At 35.2% G+C, this 24,625-nt stretch overlaps 1 protein-coding gene across 6 annotated transcripts in view; it reads right to left on the bottom strand.

The window, feature by feature from the left end:
• The window catches only part of CRPPA (CDP-L-ribitol pyrophosphorylase A), a 383,981-nt gene that overhangs the window by 213,603 nt on the left and 145,753 nt on the right, over positions 1-24,625 (bottom strand). For all 6 annotated transcript variants that reach the window (XM_073809655.1, XM_073809654.1, XM_073809656.1 and 3 more), the window contains 2 exons: positions 13,069-13,143; positions 12,519-12,611 (listed from right to left, as the gene is read on the bottom strand). In XM_073809655.1, the coding sequence (XP_073665756.1) occupies positions 12,519-12,611; positions 13,069-13,143 (168 nt within the window). The remainder of the gene's footprint in view (positions 1-12,518; positions 12,612-13,068; positions 13,144-24,625) is intronic.

The following is a 24,625-nucleotide window of genomic DNA, read 5'->3' as shown; positions in this document are numbered from 1 at the left end:
AAAGTCCATTATAACACTTTGAATTTCTAAGAATAACTGATTCTGTTTTAATGTACCTACACTTGTAAGTGAAAATGTCAAGGCAAATTCAAGTCAATAAACATGTCTGAATGCCTACACAAGCTGTCTTGAAAAAGGGGAAAAGACTCTGAGCACACGAATGTAAAGGAAGGATTCCAAGACAAAATATTGTCACTCATACTTTAAGGATAATAGGAGTCAAGCAAGCAAGCACTAGAAGAATGGAGTCTCAGGTAGAAAAACTCACCAGAGTAAACACAGATGTGTCAGGTAACACAGTACATGTGCAGAACTATAGTGGTTCAGTATTACCAGAGGGCAAATTGCTCAGTGAAGAAAGAAGAATAAGGATGATAAAATTAAGCAAGAGCCAGAACAGCCCAAGGCTTTATGATCTGACTGAGCTTTGTCCAGGAGGGGATGAGGAGTGTCTAGAAGGTTTAAATAATGACAGGGTTCAGGGCAGGCCACCCCCAAATATACCACTTTGACATACTGATTGTTTTGAATTAAAGTTACTTGAGAAACAGTGGGTACAAGGACACTCTGAGCCTCCTTTATGTCCCACCGAAAGCAGGAAATAAGTTTCCATGTGGAAGCCACCCTCCCTGTACCAGGAGGTAAACAGACATTCTTACGGCCAGAGACAGGGAATTCAGGGCCGAGAAGTCTGTGTAAACACACTCTGCTTAGTTTCTTCACTAATTAGTACTGAAGCCTAAGTTTCTTTGTCTAAAAGGGTATATCAACAGGCTGCTTTGATTACTCTTGGGTACCTTTGCACATACAAAATTAATTTTTTTTTCTCCTGTTAATCTGCCTTGTATCAATTATTAGACCAGCCAAAAGAACTTAGAGGGGTAGAGGAAAATTTTTCCCTTCCTGACAATGAGAGTAACATAGTAGATTTGCAATTAGCAAAACCTGTTATAGTGGCTGTGATGAGGTCAAAACTGAAAACAAAAGAGACACTTTTGGGAGGGACGGTTCTTGTAAGGAAGAAGATGATTACAAACTTTTTAAACTTCATGCACTTAAACATTCCTGTCAAAACATAGGAATAATGAAAATCGGATGTAAAAATGTAGGAATTGGCACACAAGCAATACTTTAAATCATGAGACTGATGACCCAGAGAGTATACGTCTATTAAAGAATGTCTAACAGATATTTTAGTAAAGGTACTAAGTAACTGTGGCAAATAGATCATTTCGGATTGACAATTTAAGCCAAAGTTCGAGAACCTGTGGCCCATGAGTCAATCCAGCCTCCTGCCTGTTTTCTGTGAATGAAGTTTTATAGAAACACAGCCACACACGTTCTTTGACATCTTGTCTACGGCTGCTTTTGCACTATAGCAGAGCGGAATAGTTGCGACCAAGACCATGGTCGATGAAGTCTAAAGTATGCATTATCTGGCCCTCTACAAGAACAATTTGACACCCCTAATATAAAAAATTTATCTCAGATCCAGGGAGAGAAAACGGCCTCAATTATCTCTTGTAAAATGAGAGCATTCTACTAAACGATTTTTCAGACTCTTTTCTTCAACAATCTATTGTTACTTGAAAAGGGCAAGTATTGACATCCCTCATCAATGTCATGTGATAAAGTGAAATGAGCACAGCGCTTATTCTTGAACTGAGGATAACAGCATCTATGATAATCAACTCTTAGGATTGCTCTGAGGATTAAATAGGATTATTTACTTTAAAAGAAAAGGATAGTGACTCATTATGTCAAACATTCAATGAATGTCTGTTATTACTAACATTAACATAATCATACTAATAATATGCATTAGCAGGCTACATTTGGGGTTGGGGTGGGGTTGAGAACTATAAATGTCGTGAGAGCTGCATTTCTTACAAACGGGAAGAACAAGAAACAGAAGATCAGTTATATTTTCATTGGTTGAGCAAAAATCCTAGAACTCAGTTATTACCATAAACACATTGAATTTTTTCAGAAGACATTTATAGTTCTTTCTCCAATGATCTAGAAATGGATATAATACTCAGAGTACTCAGAAGAGACAGGCAGACTTAACAGTCCTGTCATTCCCAAATAAGAATTTTCCACTACTGACACTAGGATTATCTTGGCAACACCTGTTGCATTCTACCTTAGCAGGTACCAGTGAATAAAGTATCCCAGCATTTGAGTAGAATAAGTATAAACTTCAAAATCCCATAAAATAAAACCTGTGGTGCCTGGAAAACTGAATCATGCTATACTTTTCAAAAGTGTCACGTATAAACTTATGGCAAGTAGGGCTCAAGCCAAAGGATGTTTGGAACAAGAAGCTTTTTGCACTAATTCCATCACCTTTCCATTCTTTCAATAAAAGAAAGTTGAGTTTCCAGAAAACTGCCTAAGTAATCTATTTTTAGGTAGCTATAAATTTTTATCCTAAGGGAATAGTGCTTAGGCTTGGAATATTCTTACCATCTTCCTGTCTGCTAATGACTCAAACCATGGACAAGATTTGTTTTACTGTTTTTGTTTTTTCTCAGAATGTGTAGCATTAGTACAGAGAAAATTTTGTAAAAAACATGATCCATCATACAAACACTATATAACTTGGCAAAAGCATTATATGAAAGGTATTTTAAATTGTGCTTATACCTGGAATTCTATTAAAATTCAATTATTAAGGAGGCCTTGGAGGCAAGTAACTTGCCTTTCCAAGTATAGGTTTTAGGATAAAAACTTCTGTTCAAACACACACACACATAAAACACCAACACACAAACGCCTAGAAAGCTTTTGGATATGAGTGAAATCTTTCTAATTATTTCTGCCAACAAGTTCACGATAATCATCTGCCTATTCAGCTTTCAGAAACAAACCATAAAGATCGTTCTCTAATGTTGCCTATTTTGCTATTATGCACCCAATTTCACAAAACATAAAATCAGAGATTATGCTTCCTCTCTTATTAAATGAAGCACTAAATCTTGGTACTTCTATCTCTTAAATATATCTTGGTTCTAGCCATTTCTGCACATTCACTATAAAACTACCCTAGTCCTAGCCACCACCATTATTTCTTAGACTACTGCAAGAGTCTCTAAATGAAATCAAATGCATCAAGGAATCCCTCTGGATCACTTTAGTCCATTCTCTGTGTTGCATCCAGAATGATGTGTAAAATGCAAAGCTGATCACATCAATTTCTACCGTGCAGTACTCCTTTATAGAGTTCAAACTTCGAAGGCCCACCTTGATCTAGACCTGTGTTCTCACCTTAACTCTCCCCAATGTGTAATTCGTTCTCTCTGTTTCAGATACACTGGCTCTTTCCAGTTCTAACCATCCTATGTGCTACTCTTTCCAAATAGAAATGCTATTCCTCTTACTCCTCATAGACTCAGACCCCACTCAGCCTTCCAAATTTCAGCTTTCTCCCTTATACTTAAGAAGATCTATCCTGATATTCTATTCCAGGCTAAACTGCCCCTTTCTCAAACAGACCTAATTACAGTTCTTACCTTAGGGTGGTGGAAAGAAGGGACAGATAGTGACCAGAGTCCTGTGACCTCCCAACCACTGCGTCACTTCTCGTCTTTTAATTAAGCTCATATTATTAAGAATCTTCATTTACAAAAACAAAATTAGCTAAATAAAATTATTTCCTTACTTCAGATCAAGATATGAAAATCTGGAAAATTAGCACATATGGAAATGCCTCATTCTTCTAAAGTAAGATGTAGTTTAAAAATGTATTACATTATGAAATAGGCTACATGTATGTCAAAATACCTGACACACAGATGTTCAGTAAATGCTATATGAATTTATATTAAGCAATTAATTAGATAATGAAGAGACTAGGATAGTTCCCTGTAAAGTGCTAACTAGACAGCACCTAGGGTAAGTTTAAGATGAATTAGTAAGAAACAGCATTGGTGTGAGTTTTAATGATTAATAAATCATTTTCAGAAGGCAGGACCTGGCTACACATGGAAGGATAGATTTCTTGGGAGATGGGAGAAAAATTAATCTTGCAACTGTTGTTAGAGAGAAAAAAAGGGATAAATGCAAAAAGGGAAGAGCTAGACTTAACGCAATAAAACCCAGCCTATGAAATAGGAGGATAAATAAGAAAGAGGCAAACACAAGAGAAACCATTTTAAAAATCCCATGAGTCTTGTGATAAGGATTAAAGTACAGAAAGGTGTCAAAAATTGCTCAAAAAAGGAATATCCTACCACCTGATTCATATTGAACATGACTGTAATCATCTAAATTGCTCTACTATATCTTTATGTAAAAGACATCCGTCGTGGATCATATAAAAGTAAAAAGACATCACAAAATTTTGTCGTATAGACAATATTTTTAGAAAGAGAAGCTACTTAGATGCAATCAAGAACATCCTGCTCTTTTATAGATAAAAATTCTGACCTAAAGTTCAGAGACAGGAAATAACTTGACAAGGTTAGCAGGTGTGTTACTTGCACACACCGAGTACCTATACCTTGAATCCCACTCCAGGTTCACATCCTTACCTTGCCAAAGATCTCCTAAAACGTTAAATAGCCAATTCTTTCTATTCAACACCTCCTTTACAAAAATAGAATTTTGTTTTCTCCATGAAGTAAAATCCTTTTAGATATTATAAACAAAGTCAGGCTTAGCTATGTTCATATTAACATATATATTTCTAATCAATTACAGAAGTATAACATGTAATTTTAAAATAATAAACGGTACTGAAAATATATTTAGTCCCATCTTTGTAAAGAAATAGCATGACATAATTAAGCTAAGGGCCATTTCCACTGTTTAAAACAGAATCCAGTGCACAAAAAAAATCTAATAAAGGAAATCCCGACATAATTTTTAAAAACGGAATGACCAAACCAATTGTTTATTTCCTTTTCTAGGGCTAAAATTCATGTAAGCCACTTAACAAAGGAGGCTATTTTCATTTATTTTGCCTCCTATTCATTTCATGTTAAATTTTATAAACTGATTTGCTAGGACAGCACTGGCAAATAAATTCACAAACAACTTTGTTCATCTGACCAAGTTTAGTAAACTACTTAAAATAGAAAATTAGTGATTCCAAACTCCATGCTTAATCAAGAAAAAAAAATTATTCTGAAAACAGAGAAAAAGTTCTCTGGAATTCATTCTATTTGTACACCCATTAGAACATCATTCTATCTGAAAATAAATAACCTTTATTCATTAAAAGAAAGACTACCAGAAGGTATGTCCTATGAGAATCAGTTCTTTACACATCATCAGTTACATGTCCATCACAATTAATCTTAGGGAATTTCTATATCCCACAACACAAACTTTCTAGTAACCATTTAGCCGGAAGCAAAGATCACCTAAAACTTAAAAAAGCAGTCAATTCTTTCTACTCAACACCTCCTACAAGAATGATTTCATCATTCCTCATCTTTGTGTTAGATATGAATCCCTTAGTGACTGAAAGGGCAAAAAGGTTCCAAAGGTATTTTAAACCAATATTTACTTAGATTTTATTACTGATTTAGGCAGGAAATACCTGAGACTTACTATATGAGAAGAAAACAAATGAAAACATTTGTAGAATTTTGTGGAAGTGATTGCATTTCTGCCACTGAAGCTGTGTACAAACATGAAAGAGAGAAATTTAAAGTATCTTAAGTGATGACATCACAGACGTTTAACATATAATAAAGTTATAATTTTCTAAGGGAAAAATCAAGGTATCCATAAGGCTACAATAGCAACATGGTTGAGACAGGAATAGAAGAGGGAATGGGGCCTAATCCCTTGGTCATTCATTGGCTATTAAACACTCACATACATACACACACACACACACACACACACACACACACACACAATATCCATTCAAAAATAAATGTAAATAAACTAGGACCTGAAACATTCATAGTTGACCCTTGAACAATATGGGGGGTTAGGGGCACCAACCCTTTGCACAGCTGAAAATCCACGCATAACTTACGGTCAGCCCTCCGAATACACGATTCCTCCTCCATCCCACAGTTCCTCAGCATCTGTGGATTCAACCAACTAGGATCCTATAGTACTATAGTATTTACTACTAAAACGAATCTGCCTATAAGTGGACCTGCGCAGTTCAAACCAATATTGTTCTAAGGTAAACTGTGCCGCATAAAGAGTAAACCCAATATGGAAGCAGTAAGAATTATGATAGGAAGCGCTCTCTTTTTTGGTCTTATAAGAAATTTTGCCTTAAAAACACACTTTCTTAGTCCAGTAGTAATAAGGTTAACAGAATGAAATGTATAGAACAAGAAGTTAAAGGGAAAAATACACATGCTGGGTTCTGTTAAGAAATTTAACAGGACCACAGATTTTTATAACTTAAGTTCAATAAAGGCTCAGTACCCTGTGAAGCTAAAGAAAGAAACCATTAGCACTTAAAAGAAGGAATCAATGTGTTTTTCCAATTGTCATTTGTTCTTTATTAGGAAGAAATTTTAAACACATATATATATGTATATGTGTATTTTTAATCTCTTTCCATCTTATTATTTAACACATTCATGAGAGCATTAGAGTAACAAGTGTATATGATAAACTGCACATTGGATTGATTCTGTTCCTGGCTCTGCCACTGGTGAGTGTGGAACCTTCTGGAAACAATTTACATCTCTGTGACAGTTTCCCCAGATGTGAATGTATCAAGTGTCAATTGATGGTGGTTTTCCATTTTTTTTATTTGCTGACATGTTCAAATATTAAACATTTTGAAGTATTTTAAAGATCATGTATTCTGATCTATTATGTCAATAAACTACTTTCCTGTAACTAGAACTAAATTAGGCACTTTTGAAGGTTTATTTATGTTTTTCAAAGCATTAAAATTCCATATGGGAATTTGTTTTTTGCTTAAGTAAATTCATGAAAAGATTCCTATCTCTCCTAAAGCACCAATAAAATTATTGTCTACATTGTCAGGGGAAATTAGAGCTCTTGGATAATTATCCAGATAATTACTGTAAAATTATTTTGCTGTGGAAAGTGATAAACTATTTTATCAAGTAAAATTAAAGAATCTGCTTCATTTCTCAGTTTTTAACTTCCACTTAAATTTGTGGTCAATTTCTTTCTGTTTTTAAAGATTAAACTTTTGGTGCCTATTATATGAATCAGCTATGCTCACTGAATAAGTAAGAATATACTGTCCATTATCTCATCTGATAGTAGTACTAAAGAATATTTTGTGGAAATCTTGCCAGATCCAAAAAAAGTAGAATCTCTATTTTATTTTCTGGACCTGGAAAGTATTTTTTGACAGTTTTACATTTGATTTTAGATAATCTTGGATGGAAAACAGCTACACTTAGCTTTGTCTTCTGAAAATCTCCTCCATTACCAGGGAAAAAACACTTCTCTGATCATTAATTTCTAAGCAAAGACAACCTACGATTCAGACTCTTAACACTTTTGTGTCTTGTACAATTTAAATAGAAGCCTATGGGGGTTTTTTGGAGTGATTTTTATATCAGAAACTTTATGAATTTACCTTTTACTATTCTAATAGATCTCAAATATTGTCTTTTCTAAATATTTGTTTATCATTACTTAAGTAGTGAAAAAAACAAATAATAGAAAATAGAAAACTGAACATGTCCCATGTTGATAGTTATTGTATCAGATGATTCCAAAAGAGCTTTCAGATGACCCTCTTGCTGCAATCTGGAAAAGGTGCTAGCAGTACTATACACTCCCTGGTAACCACAAGAACGACAGGCTAACAAAAACTTCAGTCAACTCGGGATAAAAACTTGGCTCCTTGGTAACTTACGTGATAGACTAAACAGCATCAAAAATCACATCTGAAAAGGCTTCTTAAGCATAATTCTTATACAACTTTATGAAAGAAAGCATTGGCCTTTAATGTTTATAAGGTTTTTCTTGTTAAAAAAAACACAGAAAGTGATCTAAATTTTTAAAATTCCTTCATGCCAACCAGTTTCTAGTTTTAAAAAGGCTTTTTTTTTCTTTCAAGTAGAGACTAGTCTAGTACAAGGTGTGATTGCTATCCAAATATGTGTTCCCAAAGGCTCACAGTTGAAAGATTGCATACAATAACAAACGTCATCCTAAGCCACACAGATGCACTGAGAAACAGAATACTTAAACAGTGACCCCACCCAACTATCTCTCCTCACTTTAATGCTAGCACCTATTTTATCATCCGTCAGTCTCCAGCTGACTACGGAAATTTGGAAAGTTCTGATAACTCATTATAACTACAATTAAGTTATACCTACCAAAACAGAAGATTTTTTAAGTTGATCAAATTAACATTGATAAATTCCTTAAATCATATTCAACATCATCAAGAATTAAGAAGCAGGCAAAATGAGACTACTTAAAATACATAAAAAGAATATAAGAATGATGACCAAATAGATAGTCCAAAAAGGTATTTTGAACATAGTAATAAAGAATATTTCTTACAAAACTAAAAATAACCAAAAATATTTTCGCAAAAATGACCAGTTGAAATGAAGCATGTCACAACATATTATCATATAAATGTCTACAAGATCACTCAAAAAAGTTTATTTTTGCAAACATAACCTAAATTTTAAAAACAGAAGATAAAATTATTTTAATAAATATCTTAGTTCTTCTAAAATAAAATCCCAATTATTTGTCCTACTGCTCATGCTAAAATTTTGTTCCTTTCTCTACATGGATCTTAGAGCAGTAGCCTCTACCTATGCCAGTTTATCTTAGATAACAAAAACCTCCTGCATTAAGTATTTCCTAACCCATTTTGCTTTCATAAAATCCAGGGAGAAGTTGATCTCTGATCTTTGAACAACGAAGAATCCTACAGAACCCGAACTAAAACCTAAGTATCCTAAATACCTAGAACCCAGCACCATTAACCGTCCATTCCTTTAGTAGTTAGCTCCCTCCAAGGTGTAAATACTCCAGAATGAACTTGAAAGTCACACGTACCTTCTGAATGACTACTGAATGACAGCTAACCAGGGTATTCCAAAATATTTTTCTGTATCTACATAAGAATATAATAGAAGAGATATGTGGGCTTCATCAATACTGCAGTCCTGACATTAATTCTTTAGCACTGAGAACATGATCTAATGTTTTCGTCAAACAAACGCCCCAGCTAAACTGACTTGCAGTCCCATTTCTTCTGAATATTTGTCCTTGTACAGTAAAACATGATGACACTGCAAATGAGGGCCTTAACTAAATACCCTCTGAGTTGAAAAAACCCTCACAAACACCTACTCAACCACAATTTTCCTTTTCATCTGACTGATTCCTACCAAGCCTTCCTCTCTTCAGATGGACTGAAAATCAAAGTTGATAAACCATGGCACAGGAAAAAGGACCACTGTACTGCATGTCAGCCAAGAAAAAATAGGCCTCTGAACATTTACAATACATGCGTTCAATAACTACTGAATCACATAATCCCCAAATAAAAATGGAGATACTTTCCTATGACTCGGATGTCACTTTGGATTTATTTTCTGATGAATAACATCTACCTGTTGAGGGAAGCAAATGAACAGACGCTTCTCAGAATTTAAAAGTGCTTGAAAAAGGCTTATTTAAAAAAAAAAAAAAAATCCCCCACGGTAGGGTCCTTCTTGTCTTGGCTTAATCTTCTAGAGAAGTAATTCAGAGAGAAGCAAAGTAAACACACCATAGCCTCAGAGCTAACTGATCCACATAATATCTTTTCAATTACATATATATGTATACATGTCTGCATATGTATTCATACTTTCATATCCACACACTATATGTGTATGCATTGTTCCCACTTAACTAATGTAAAAATTGTGTCCCCAGATATCTAGACTCAACTTTAAGTCTTTTATTCTACACTGGATTTTCCACACAACTATTTATTTGGGGAATATTTGAATGATTCTGTCAAATTTTAAGTCACGGGGAAACTGAAATGGGCTTTTGGCAATTTGGGGGTAAAGTAGCATCAGAAGGAAAAAAAAGATGAAGGCTTTACACAATCATTTACAGGACAATTAAAAAAATCCAGAGACAATTTACTTGACTCTCAATCCAACAAGGCAGTATTCTTTACCTTGCCAGTGATTTGTTCCACCCCAAGGATACAGATTCCAGATATGTTCTAGAGACATTTTCCTATTAAGTTTAATAATAACCCTAATAATCACCACACTGATTCTACCTATGTAATGGGAAAATAACAGGTAGACAAGTATTAACTATAGAGTGACAACTCTCCAGTTTAAAGTGAACATTTTACAGTTTTTATAGCATATTGACTTAGCGTATACTGACTTATAATAATACTATTCTAAAACTAGTTCTCGTAGACACTTCCTTCCTAACTAGAGGATTGTCCATCTTTTCCCTTAGTTTAATACGGCACACTAGGTAGCCAAAAAAAAGAATGAAAATCTGGCATTTACTAGGATATGTGAAATGGAACTCTACAGGAGTCAACAGAAAACTAAATGCAAATATTTATGGAAGCAAATGCAAAGGACTGAACTTGAGATACAATAGTAACAATAAACTACAAGAACTAACAGTTTAAAAATGCTGTGTGTGTGTACGTATTTGGTGAAGAGAAGCAGAGGAAAGGGGTAGAAGGAAAATTCATGATGACACAGATTCCCACCTGCATGCCTGCCACAACTATACTGCCACTAAGAGAAGTCAACTGATGGGGAATGTGCTTCTGGGAGAGATCTGACATGCTAGGTGTGAGAAGATAGTCAAGTACTCAAATGGAAGTACCTGATAAAATGCTGAACAATGTAGGACTGAAGCTCAGGAATCAGATTAGAGCAGCATCAGTGAGCTTCGGTTCGTCTCATCCAAATTGGAAAGAGCAGGAGCTAGACTATTAAATGAAACTAACATTGCACGGCTGCCAAGGGCCCAGCACTATAATATCAACTACATTTTACATTCAATCATTTTAATCCTGACAGTGATTTAAGAAGTAGGGCTACTAGCCTCATTTCTAAAAGGAGGAAAGCAAGCCTCAGAAAAGTTAAGTAACTTGACCAAGGAAGCAAGGTATTCTGAATTCAAAGCCTTTGCTCTCTTTACAGCACTCTTCTGCCTCTTCAGAAGAATACCTGGGGACATGGTGTGAATGAGATTTCTAAGAAAGTTAATGTGGAGCGATGAATAGGGAGCCAAACAGAACTCTGAATTTATCTCCAACCTATGAAGACTTAGAGCCCTTCAGCATTCGGAGCATTTCATGCTGTTCCTAAAAATATCAATGAAAACATCTATATTTCTGTTAAAATCATTCACATGAGGAATCTGGGTTTCCATGACCAGCAGCACTCATGGAACTCATCTCTAGGGCATAAAATCAAATACAATAGGCAGGTGAAATCATCAAACTTCCCCCAATTGCTAATCTGTTTCTACTTGCATGGCTCAGTCTAGAGCTACTTATTTTTAGTGCAAATTTTCTTTATTCTGTATTAACAATCTCACCTAACAAGAATTTAATTCCCACACTATGGCACAGGCCTGAGCTTTATGAATTCAACAATTGCTAAGCAATTGTTTTGAAAATTTCATGTTTGGAACGCCTTCCCACAGCAAAATGCTGCTGACAACAGATTCTTCTCAGCTAGTTTGTCAGTCCTGGGCTCTGGTTTTGTTACTTCCTGGTCTTGCCCTCTGAAATACCCCTCTGCTGCACAGTTAAAAAGGCCAATCAAGTGAATTCTGTACTAAACATACATTTTTAGGCTTTCACAGAAAAGATCTCTCCCAAACTTTCATGGGCCATTTTTCTAGGACTTCTCTTTTATCTGTTGCTCATTCTACTTTTTTTTTTTTTTTTTTTTTTTTTTTTTGCGGTGCGCGAGCCTCTCACTGCTGTGGTCTCTCCTGTTGCGGAGCACAGCCTCTGGACGCGCAGGCTCAGCAGCCATGGCTCACGGGCCCAGCCACTCCGCGGCATGGGGGATCCTCCCAGACCGGGGCACGAACCTGTGTCCCCTGCATCAGCAGGCGGACTCTCAACCACTGCGCCACCAGGGAAGTCCGCTCATTCTACTTTTGCTGTCCATGGAACAGAGAAGATGAAACAACCTAAGAGTATTTTCTTCCATCTGATTTGTGCCCCTCAGTTTTTTAACTTTGGGATTTCTTCTCTAATGGCATTCTGGTAGTACACTAAAATAAAGCTCTTTCACATTATCCAAACAACAAGTCAACTCAGCAATAACCTCTGAAATTCTAATGAAGGAAAAGACATGCAATTTTTACTAGGGTGAAAACCTATCAGTTCAACCAAATAATTGAAATAATAAGGACCTGCAGTCAGATTACTCAAAGCAAGAAAGTGCGTTCAAGAACCCACCGAGAAGAGTTTTTTCGTTTGGGTTTAGATGGATTTCTTCAGTTGGATGAAATTTTGTTAAAAAGAAAAGTTGAATTTCAAGGAACAAAGCCTAAGTTTGAAAAATCTGCATTAATTCACTTACTGAAATAACAACAACAGGATATAAAATGGAAAGATTACTCTCTTCAAGCATATTCAGTAATTTCTGGGTTTCTTCAAAATCAGAGGTCATAACCTGAAAGACCAGAAAAATAAAAGAAGTTCTTAAGTGACTTAGTTCATTCAAGTAGAAAAATGGAGAGCTTTTAAACATTTAAACATTCAAAATATCTATCAAGCTTAATTTTAAATTTTCAAACAATGTTAAAGGATACCCATAAGATTATAGCTATTAAAATTTTTTTAATTCATTAATTCAAACCTATCTTCTTATCTACTTTTTACCAGAAATTTGAAAATACCATTTAAAGAAATATCACCCTCTTCTCATTACGTGAACTAAGTTGTTAGAAAATGTTATTTCCCTATTTCAAAAGACAAAAATAACATTTCTAAATACATATTGAATAACACAACTCACCTATCAAAATCTTAAATTCAAATACTTAAGAAACAAGAAAACTAACTACTTGTCAAACATTACATTTATACAAATCCTCAAGTGCTTTCAATCATTTGTATTAACTACTTACATTCACACAAACAAAATTGTAGCATTGCTCTAAGATGATTTGCTGAAGATCTCTGCCAGATGTGACTTTTACATGCTAGGAGAAAAAATTAGAGGAAAAAAGAGTTTACAAACTAGATAGAAAGACCAAACATGAGCATAAACAACTTTATGAGCACAAAATTTCTATAGGCACATAACGCCAAGGACCATGCATAAGAGCAAAATAATTCAGACTGAAGTTTATGAGGCTACCAAAAAAAACCCACTTGAAGTAGTCCCAAAATAATTAACATTATTGTAGCAAATAAGGATATAGGAAATTGTTTTAGATAAAAAAATGTTGAAAAGGCTCAAGATATATTCAGGAATAGGCAAATAGTCTGGTTTTTCTTATACAAAAAATATACAGTAGAAAATATTTGAATAAAATTTAAAAATTGGTTAGACAAGAATTTTTAGAGAATTCTGGAAGCATGTTAAATACTACAGTTACAAAGAATACATTTTACTAAATATGGAATGACTAGAAACAGGGAAAGCAACAAGAGATTACCATCATAGGCCGCCTTCTGAGGGTCCAGATCAAGATAGCAGAGTAGGAAGATCCTGAGTTCACCCCTCCCATGAAACACCAAAACTACAACTACATATAGAATGACTATCTCTGAGAATGACTTGAAGATTAGCAGAACAGACTTTCTACAACCAATGCTATAAAGAAAAGGCCACATCAAGACAGGAAGGACGGGCAGAGGGGCAGACATGCAGTCTAATCAGAACCCCCACCCCCAGTGCAGCTGTCCATAAGCAGGAGGGATATCACAACCATGAAGGTTCCCCCTGAGGAGCTAGGAGCTAGGAGCTAGGAGCCCCACATTGGACTCCCCATCCCGAGGGGCCTGCACCAGGAAGATGAGCCCCCATAACATCTGCCTTTGAAAACCAGTGGGGCGCACATCCGGGCGAGGTAGAGGGCTGTGAGAAATCAAGATACTGCTCGTGAAAGGCTCACACACAAACTCACTCAGAGTCCCAGCACAGAGGCAGAGCCCTGAAAAGAGCCTAGGTATTATCAAAGGAAATTTACTGACTAATTTCAGGGCTTGTGCTGGAGGGGCAGAAATCTGGTAGAACTCTCTCCAGGGACAGAAGCAGTGGCAGGCAACTTTTTTTTTTTTCAAACTCTTCTACCTATCAGGCCGTTGCCATTTCTGCCACTGTTCATCAACCTAGTTAACCCATGTGCCCCACCCCAGTATTCCCCTGAGGAACAGCCCTCCTCAACCCACCCAACCCAGCTAGCTTCTCCAAAGTACCTGCTGCCCCACCCCACCCAGTGGCTGGCCTCAGTCAGCACCAGCACCTCTCCAAAGTGGCTCCTGCTCTCAGAAGCCAGCCCCACACATCAGCAGGCCAGGAGCAGTTGTGGCCAGACCTCTCAGCCAGCCAGGCCAAGAACCAGCACACCGTTTCAGCATGCCTGCAACAACTGTGGCCCAACCACAAGAGGAGGGCACAATGACCAGGGGAGACTGCACCATCAGGCCCCACAGGACACCATTTATACAAGGTCACTCTTTCAAAACCAGGAGATGTAGCTGATATACCTAATACACAGAAACAGAATTAGGTAAAATGAGGAAACAAAAGACTATCTTCCAAATGAAAGTTGGCAAAACTTCAAAAAAAGAACTCAACAAAATGAAAATGAACAGTTCTATCAGATAAAGAGTTCAAATTAACAGTAATAAATAACCTCACTGAATGGAGAGAAGTATGTGAACTCAGTGAGAACTTAAAAAGAAAATATAAAAATGAGCCAATCAGAGCTGAAGAATACAATAACTATAATGAAAAATACACTAGAGGGAATCAACAAGAGATCAGAAGATGCAGAAGAATGAATCATCAATCTGCATGATAGGGTACTTGTAATCACCCAATCAAAACAACAAAAATAAAAAAAGAATTTTAAAAAATGAGAAGAAAAAGGGACCTCTGATACAACATCAAGTATACTAACATTTGAAGCACAGGGGCCCCAGAAGGCAAAGAGAGACAAGGACACAAAACCTATTTGAAAAAACAATGGCTAAAAACTTCCCAAATCTGGGGAAGGAAACAGACATCCATGTCCAGGAAGCACAGACAGTACCAAACAAGATGAACCCAAAGAGACCCACACCAAGACACCTTATAATTAAAATGTCAAAATTTAAATATAAAGAGGGAATTTTAAAATCAGCAAGAGAAAAGAAACTAGTTACATACAAGGGAACAGCCCCACAAGACTATCAGCTACTTTTCGGCAGAAACTTTATAGGCCCCAGAAGAGACTAGCATGATATATTCAAAGTACAGAAAGGAGAAAACTTACAACCAAGAATACTCTACCTGGCAAGATACAGAGTTTCCCAGAAGCAAAAGCTAAAGTAGTTCATCACCACAAAACTGGCCTTATAAGAAATGTTAAAGGGAATTCTTTAAATGGAAAAGGCCATAGCTAGAAACCAGAAATTTATGAAGGAAAAACTCACTGGTAAAGGCAAACATATAGTAAAGGTAGTAGTAGATCAACCACCTATATAGCTAGTATGAAGATTAAAAGACAGAAGTAGTAAAATTGTATCTAAAATATTTATTTAAATGATACCCAAAGTAAAAAGATATAAAATATGACATCAAAAATATAAAGCATGGGTAAGAATAAAATGTTGTGCTTTTAGAACGCGTTTGAACTCAAGACGCCATCAACTTAAAATAGGCTACTATATACATAGTTTGTTATATATAAACCTTATGGTAACCACAAGTCAAAAACCTCTAACAGATACACAAAAAATAGAGAAAGGAATCCAAACATAACACTAAAGAAAGTCATCAAATGAGAAGGGAAAAGAACCAGAGAAGAAGAAAGCGATAAAGAACTACAAAACCAATCAGAAAACAACTAACAAAATGACAATAAGTACATACCTAATCAACAGTCACTTCAATCAAAATGAACTAAATGCTATAATCAAAAGACACAGGTGGCTGAAAGGATAAAAAAAATAAGACCCATCTATAGGTCACCTTCAAGCAACTCACTTCATATCTAAAGACACACACAGACTAAAAGTGAAAGAATAGAAAAGATTTTCCATATAAGCTAGGGTAGCAATATGCATATCAGACAAAATAGACTTTAAAACAAAAAATGTAACAAGAGACAAAGAATGTCATTATATAAAGATAAAGGGATCAATTCAACAAGAGACTGTAACACTTATAAATATCTATGCACCCAAAAAAGGAGCAAATATAAAGCAAATATTAACACACATACAGGAAGGTATTGACAGTAATATGATAATAGTAGACTTTAACACTCCACTTACACCAATAGACATATCAGACAGAATATCAATAAGGAAACACTGGCCTTAAAGACACACTAGACCACTAAAAATAGATATATATATAGACCTTTCACCCCCAAAATAGCAGAATACACATTCTTTAAAAATACACATGAACATTCTCCAGGATAGATCTCATGTTAGGCCACAAAACAAGTCTCAATAAATTTAAGAAGACTGAAATCACACCAAGCATCTTTTCTGACCCAAACAGTATAAAACTATAAATCAATTACAAGAAGAAAACTGGAAAAAAAACCACAAACATTTTGGAGCCTAAACCAAAAGCTACTAATCAATTAATGGGTCAATGAAGAAATCAAAAAAAATACTCTGAAACAAATGAAAATGGAAAGACAATTGTTCCAAAATCTATGGGATGCAGTGAAAGCAGTTTTAGAAGGGATGCTTATAGTAATGCAGGCCTACCTCAAAAAACAAGAACAATCTCAAATAAACAATATAACTTCACACCTAAAGGAACCTGGAAAAGATGAATAAAAGAAACACAGTTAGTTGAAGGAAGGAAATGATGAAAATCAGAGCAAAAATAAATGAAATAGAGACTTTAAAAAAATCTTTTTAAATCAATGAAACTAAGAGCTGGGGTTTTAAAAAGATTTTAAAAATTCACAAACCTTTAGAGAGACACATCGTAAAAAAAAGAAAGAGAGCCCAAATAAATAAAAAGAAAGAGAAGAAATTACAACTAATACCACAGAAATACAATGGACAAGAGATTACTGTTAATAATTATACACCAACAAATTGGACAACCTAAAAGAAACAGATAAATTCCTAGAAACATAAAATCTTCTAAGACTGAATCAGGAAAGAATAGAAAATCTGAACAGACTGATGACTGGTAATGAAATTAAATCAGTAATGAAAAAACTCCCAACAAACGAAAGTCTAGGATGTGAGGGCTTCACATGTGAATTCTATCAAACATTTAAATAAGACTTAATACCTACCCTTCTCTAACTATTCCAAAGAATTGAAAAGGAAGAAATGCCTTCAAACTCATTTTAGGAGGCCAGCATCACTGTGATACCAAAACCATATAACAACACTACAAAAAAAGAAAATTAATATTCATCAGGCCAATATCAATGATGAACATAGATGCAAAAATCCTCAACAAAATATTAGCAAACTGAATTCAACAATACATTAAAAGGATCATACACCATAATCAAGTGAGATTAATTCCAGGGACACAAGTCTGATTCAATATTCACACATCAATGAACATGATACAGCACATTCACAAAATGAAGAATAAAAATCATATGATCACCCCAATAGATCTAGAAGAAACTTTTGACAAAATTCAACATCCAGTTATGATGGAAACTCTTAATAAGGCAGGTATAGAGGGAACATACCTTAACATAAAAAAGGTCATATATGACAAACCCACACCTAACATTATACTCAATGGTGAAGAGCTGAAAGATTTTCCTTTCAGATCAGGCAAAAGACAAGGATGCCCACCATCACCACTTCTATTCAACATAGTATGGGAAGTCCCAGCCACAGCAATCACACCAGAATAAGACACAAAAACAATACAAACTGGAAGAGAAAAAATAAAACTGTCACTATTTGCAGATGATATGACACTATGTATAGAAAACCCGACTCCACTAAAAACCTATTAGAATAAATGAATTCAGTAAAATTGTAGAATACAAAATATGTTGCAGTTCTGTACACTAATAATAAACTATCAGAAAGTGAAATTAAGAAGGCAATTCTATTTATAATTTTATCAAAAAGAATAAAATACCTAGGAATAAATTTAACCAAGGAGATTAAAGACGTATACTCTGAAAACTATAAAACATTGATGAAAGAAATTAAAGATGACACGATTAAGTGGAAAGACATACTGTGTTCATGGACTGGAAAAAAAATTTTGTTAAAATGACGATACTACCCAAAGCAATCTACAGATTCAGTACAGTCCCTATCAAAATACCAATGGCATTTATCGTAGAACTAATACAAATAATTCTAAAGTACCTATGGAATAACAAAGGACCCCAAATAGCCAAAGCAATCTTGAGAAAGAACACCAAACCTGGAGGTAACATGCTCCCTGATTTCAAACTATACTACAAAGCTATAGTAATCAAAACTGTATGGTACTGGCACAAAAGCAGACATATAGATCAATGGAACAGAGGAGAGGGCCCAGAAATAAACCCACCCATATCTGGTTAATTAATTTATGACAAAGAAGCCAATAATACATAGTGCGGAAAGAAAGTCTCCTCAACAAATAGTTTTGAAAAAACTGGACAGTTACATTCAAAAGAATAAAACTGGACCACTTTCTTATACCACATACAAAAATATACTCAAGATAGATTAAAGACTTAAATGAAAGACCGGAAACCATAAAACTCCTAGAACAAAACATAGGCAGAACACTCTTTGACATAAATCATAGCAAATTTTTTTGGATCTGTCCCCTAAGGCAAAAGAAACAAAAGCAAAAATAAACAAATGAGACCTAATTAAACTTACAAGATTTTGAATAGCAAAGGAAATCATTGATAAAACAAAGATACAACCTACTGAATGGGAGTATTTGCAAATGATATGACCCAAAAAGGGTTAATATGCAAAATACATAAACAGCTCATACAACTGAATATCAAAACAAACACACAACCCAATCAAAAAATGGACGGAAGTCCTGAACAGACATTTCTCCAAAGAAGACATATAGAAGGCCAGCAGGCACATGGAAAGATGCTCAACATCACTAATCATCAGAGAAGTGCAAATCAAAATCACCATGAGAGATCACCTCATACTTGTCAGAATGGCTATCATCAAAAAGACCACAAATAGCAAGAGAAGGTGTGGAAAAAAAGGAACCCTAGTGCACTGTTGGTGAGAATGTAAACTGGTGCAGCCACTATGGAAAACGGTATCGAGGTTCCTCCAAAAATTAAAACTATAACTACTATACTAACCAGCAATTCCACTCTTGGGTATTTACCCAAAGAAAATGAAAACACTAATCAAAAAGATATAAGCACCACTGTGTTCAATGTAGCAGCCAAGATATGGAAGTGCCTGTTGATAGATGAATGCTTGAAGATGTGGAGGTGTGTGTGTATTTTATATATATATATAAAATACACACACACATATGTATGTATGCATACACAGTGGAATACACTCAGCCATAAAAAAGAATAAAATCTTGTCATTTGCGACAACATGGATGGAACATCCATGATATTCCAGAGGGTATTATGTTAAATGAAATAAGTCAGAGGGAGAAATACACTTATACATGGAATCTAAAAAACAAAACAAATGAACGAACAAAATAAAACATAAAGAAACTCATAGATAAGGGAGAACAAGCTGGTGGTTGCCAGAGGGGTGGGGATGGGGGAAGTAAGGGTATGGGCAAAACAGGTGAAGAACATAAAGTAGTACAAACTTGCAGTTACAAAGTAAGTCATGGAATGGAATGTACAACAAAGGGAATCTAGTCAATAATATTGCGGTAATTTTGTATGGTGACAGATGGTTACTAGACTTATCTTGGTGATCAATCCATAAGGTATATAAATGTTGAATCACAATGTCATACACCTAAAACTAATATGTCAACTATACCTCAATAAAAAAAATAATAAAAACAAAAAGAAATTATTATATATGATAGAGAAATAAGATTTAAACTAGGGCAACAATAATAAGGGAAGATTATTACTAGAGGTAGTCCCAGACTAGATAGAAAATAGTACATACACTATAAAAGCTTTCCTAATAAAATTTTTCTTCCATATAGTTCAATGCTCTAATTATTCTCTAGTTTTTTCTATTATAGCAATATGAACAAAAAACTACTAAACAAGGGCTCTGTTGTAATGATATCTCTGCTATAACTCTGTAAGAAGTCACATTTTCGTGGTTAATACTGGCATTACATTTAGAAAGCTTTACTTATGTATCTAAAATACAATGCTTGTTCCATAGTAAAACGTGAAACTCTGTATCTCTAAGAGCACTGCCTCTTCAGAAGAATTCAGCTTAATTCTACCTAATTTTGACGAAATATTTGAGAAAGAGAGGTAAAGGTTTTGAGATCTTAGCTACGCTATAGAAATCACCTGGCTCATGAATTTCAAGAATTTTACTTTGGTTTAAAGTTTTTGAGTACAAATTTCAGAGGGAAGATTATTCCAAAAAAAACAAAAAACAAAAAAAACTTCCATAGTCATCAGCCATGTATCAATAGTGAAATAAAATCAGCTTCCACTGTGCAACAGTAAGTTTGCTCAAGGAGTCTCATCTTCTAGATATTACAGGGAGATTATTTTTCAGGGGGTTCTCACGTATCCAAACATTTTAAAAGGCATGAATAGCTAGTATACTCCAAATTGGCTCTTCAAGGATGTTCACATAGCAGGCAGACTTGCAAAAATAGGCATCTCTCTTCTTGGAGCAAATTTGCTTACGTTGTAGAAAGTAAAGATAGAGACATCTCTCTCCATAGAGCAATCTGCTTGGCATTCTAGAGTAATAAAGACAATGTCTCTCTTGTAAGAGGAGGATGGGCTAGTTTGCCAGCAGTCCCTGTATAAGGGCAGTGCTTCCCGATATCTAGATTCTTCTTTAATACATTCCACTGCCTAGCAACACCCAGCCCTAATTGTATTTCCCCGGGGAGGAACTGCAATTCAGAAAATCAGTGCTGCACTGCTATCCTCCTTACTGCTACTGCTGTAACAAATTCTTTCCTCTGACCCTGGAGTTTCATGTCTTTTACCAATATTTACAATACTGGCATGAGTGTTCGCATAAAAATTGGGTATAATCCTCAAATCCTCCCTAGTTTCTGACTTGACATATATGAAATAAGGCAACCACGTATCTCAACTTTAACAAGTGTGAGTGAATTCTGAACTCGAAAAAAAAAAGAAAATGACTTACTTTAAAAATTTTCTTTTTGGGGACTTCCCTGGGCAGTGGTTAAGAATCCGCCTGCCAATGCAGGGGACACGGGTTCAAGCCCTGGTCCAGGAAGATCCCACATGCTGTGGAGCAACTAAGCCCGTGCACCACAACTACTGAGCCTGTGCTCTAGAGCGCATGAGCCACAACTACTGAGCCCGCGGGCCACAACTATTGAAGCCCATGCACCTAGAGCCCGTGCTCCACAACAAAGAGAAGCCACCGCAATGAGAAGCCCGTGCACCGCAATGAAGAGCAGCCCCCGCTGCCACAACTAGAGAAAGCCCCATGCAGCAACGAAGACCCAACGCAGCCATAAATAAATAAATAAACTAATTAATTAAATATTTTTCCTTTGGCGGTACATAAATAAGGTCTAGGATGAGAACATGAGGGATATTCCAATTTAGCTTTTAAAGTATTAAAACTGATAAAATTCTTGAGGACCCCATACTCTTAGGGTATGGGGTCTCTGAGGACAGAAACATGTTTTTACCCAGTAGCAAATGCTTGACAAATAGGTTTTTAAAACTTAGCACAGTCTTGTTTCAAGAAGAAAAGAAAAGTGTATGTTCTTAAAATCAACTATGTGGAAGTTTTTTAAAAAGGTAAAAAAAAAAAACTCATCCAAAAATAACACTACCTAGAAATAATTACCCTGAACATCAGGTAAGTATCGTTTCAACAATCCTCTATTAATAATATATGCAGTAAACTGGTAGGACAAAAGGATGAAGGAACAAAAGCATTAGCACATTTTATGAAAATGGAATCATATGCATGCCATTTAAAAATTATTTAATGTTAGCAAAAAAAAAAAAAACCATTAAATATAATAAAACTGAAGGTGCTGCTATACTTCAGATTATTGTTCACCTCCAGGGAGCTTTTCCTAAATGTTAAGTAAAATATCGTGAACAGGATTAAGACACTGGACTTTTCAATGGCAAAGCACTTCATTTGTAAGTCAGTACTAATTGATTTCCTACTATGAGAGAGAAAGAAATAGCACTTTGTAACTCTTCTACCCACTGTTCTGGTCACTTGTACTTTTCTACCCTGACAAGGTTTATTAGATTCATAGACTATTCTATAGCCATAATTCACACAATTTAGACATAATTTATCTATGCTCAAGACAACTGTTTTAAATAAAAACCTCTCCTTTTATAAATTCATTTTAATTCACTTCTTTATTTGATGAATTTCAGCTGCAAGTAGGTTTTGTTTGTTTTTTAATAAAAACCTCAACATTTTTACATTCCTAGAGTTCTTCATTCTATTAGTTGGAAGAATAGCTTATCTGGGAATAAAAGTTTAGTTCACACTTTCCCTTAGAGATTTGCAGTCTCTGTACCACTGTCTTCAAACACTGTTTCAAAGCATTGTCCAGATGCTTTTTAAAGTCCATGTGTCATCTACTCACTCTCTATTCACCATTTTTTTGGGGTAGATTTCAACATCAAGTAGTTCTACCAGGAAGGAGTCATAGAAGTTACATACGAATTTTTTTCCTGTTGTCTTTCTAACTAAATGACAATTTGGCTGGCGGTAGTATTCCTGGATTCCCCTTTGATTCCCTCCAAAGTTTATAGACAACGCTTCACTGTATGTATTTGGATAATAAGTACTGTGGAGGTACAAGAGGTCAGGCAGAGTGTCCTCCTTTCTATGAGTTTTGTTTTTGTTTTTTGCTCCTAGGTACCTACCTGAAGAATTCTTTATGAGGAGGTTCAAAATCTTAATTAGAATCAGACCATATTTAATTGTCAGTTGCTGTTCCCCAATTCTTCTTGAAAATATGCCCTCTACATCTTACAGAACTAGTTAGTCATTTCAAGGAAATATTCTTCTAACTTTCAGAATAACATCTTGGTTTGTCTACTTGACATATAAACATGATCCATATGTTGGATGCCTTTATTATCATTCACACCTATTCTCTTATTGATCATTTAGTTTTTACTTGGAATACACTGTGATTATCCCAAGTTTCTGTCTATGTTAATAACCTGACCTGACCTTTGCTATATTCTATGTCTAATGTACTAATTATTTCTATAAGTGTGGCTCTAATTGTTTCCACAATTATCAGTTGCTCTATTAATCTCTTGCAATGCTGTCTTTTGAATTTTTAACCTTCTTGAATTCTGATTTTTACTGAGTTATTCTACAGAACCAAAAGGTGTGAGAATATTTTGAGGGACAGAGAGAGCCTTGAGGTTTCCTCCAGATTTTTAAAATCAGATTTGTGTGTTCTGTGATTTTCAGTATACACTGTAGAGCTTACTAATTATTATTTTTACAAGATGAAGAGTTTTAAAATGGTAGGCACTGATAGTTTCCCCTGCCTCTGCTGAGATACCACTGAGAATTGAGGGATTTTCTGACTTTTCCCCAACCCTCATTTTTTTACCCCCTTTGAAAAACATATGAAAACCAAACTACATTTTTTTCCATCTTGCAATTGAGACTGTTTTAATAATTGTTTCCAGTGAAATTTAACTCTTTTATTTGGTCATACTGCTTTCCTCCCAAACAGAAAACAAACAATATTTTCCATGCTTGAGTAAAGAAACTTAGATTCTACCTAAACATAGCAAAGGAGACTTTGACACCTTTAATAAACAAAGACCACCTTAGACAATGCTATTAGGCTGTTTATGAAAAAGTTCTATGGCATCATCTTAAGCTATCATTCCTGACGTTTCCACACTCAAACACAACAAATGAAACAATCTGCTGGCTAGAACTCCTTGTCCTGCAAATATTCTGGTTCGGAGAACATTTAAACAAAATTTAAAACAACCCTTCCAATGTGTTTAGTAAAATTTAAAAAGTATGTCCAAAAGAAAAACCCCCGCCATGAAATACTTTCCTTACATCATAAAAAAATAAGAATTTACAAAATATTTACTACTAACAAAATGCAAACATCTGCATATTCTAAGTACTATTTAAAGTAGGGATATTAGGAAGGAAGCTGCGTTGCCAAAAACTGTTTTCCATTTCAAGAAGAGTTAAGGCTTAACTAAGGCTGAAAAGCATTGGTTTCCAGTCCCATGAGTCAGAGGTTCAAAAACGTGTTTCCAGTCCCATGAGTCAGAGGTTCCCATGAGTGCTGAAAGCCAGCACTCTTTTTACAGAACATGTTGGCTGGATCATTTCTTAATCTGAATCCATCAA

Source organism: Tursiops truncatus, chromosome 9 (assembly GCF_011762595.2).
Source record: "Tursiops truncatus isolate mTurTru1 chromosome 9, mTurTru1.mat.Y, whole genome shotgun sequence".
Classification (NCBI taxonomy): Eukaryota; Metazoa; Chordata; class Mammalia; order Artiodactyla; family Delphinidae; genus Tursiops; species Tursiops truncatus.
Note: the sequence above shows the minus strand (reverse complement) of the source record. Positions and strands in the feature narration are given on the sequence as shown.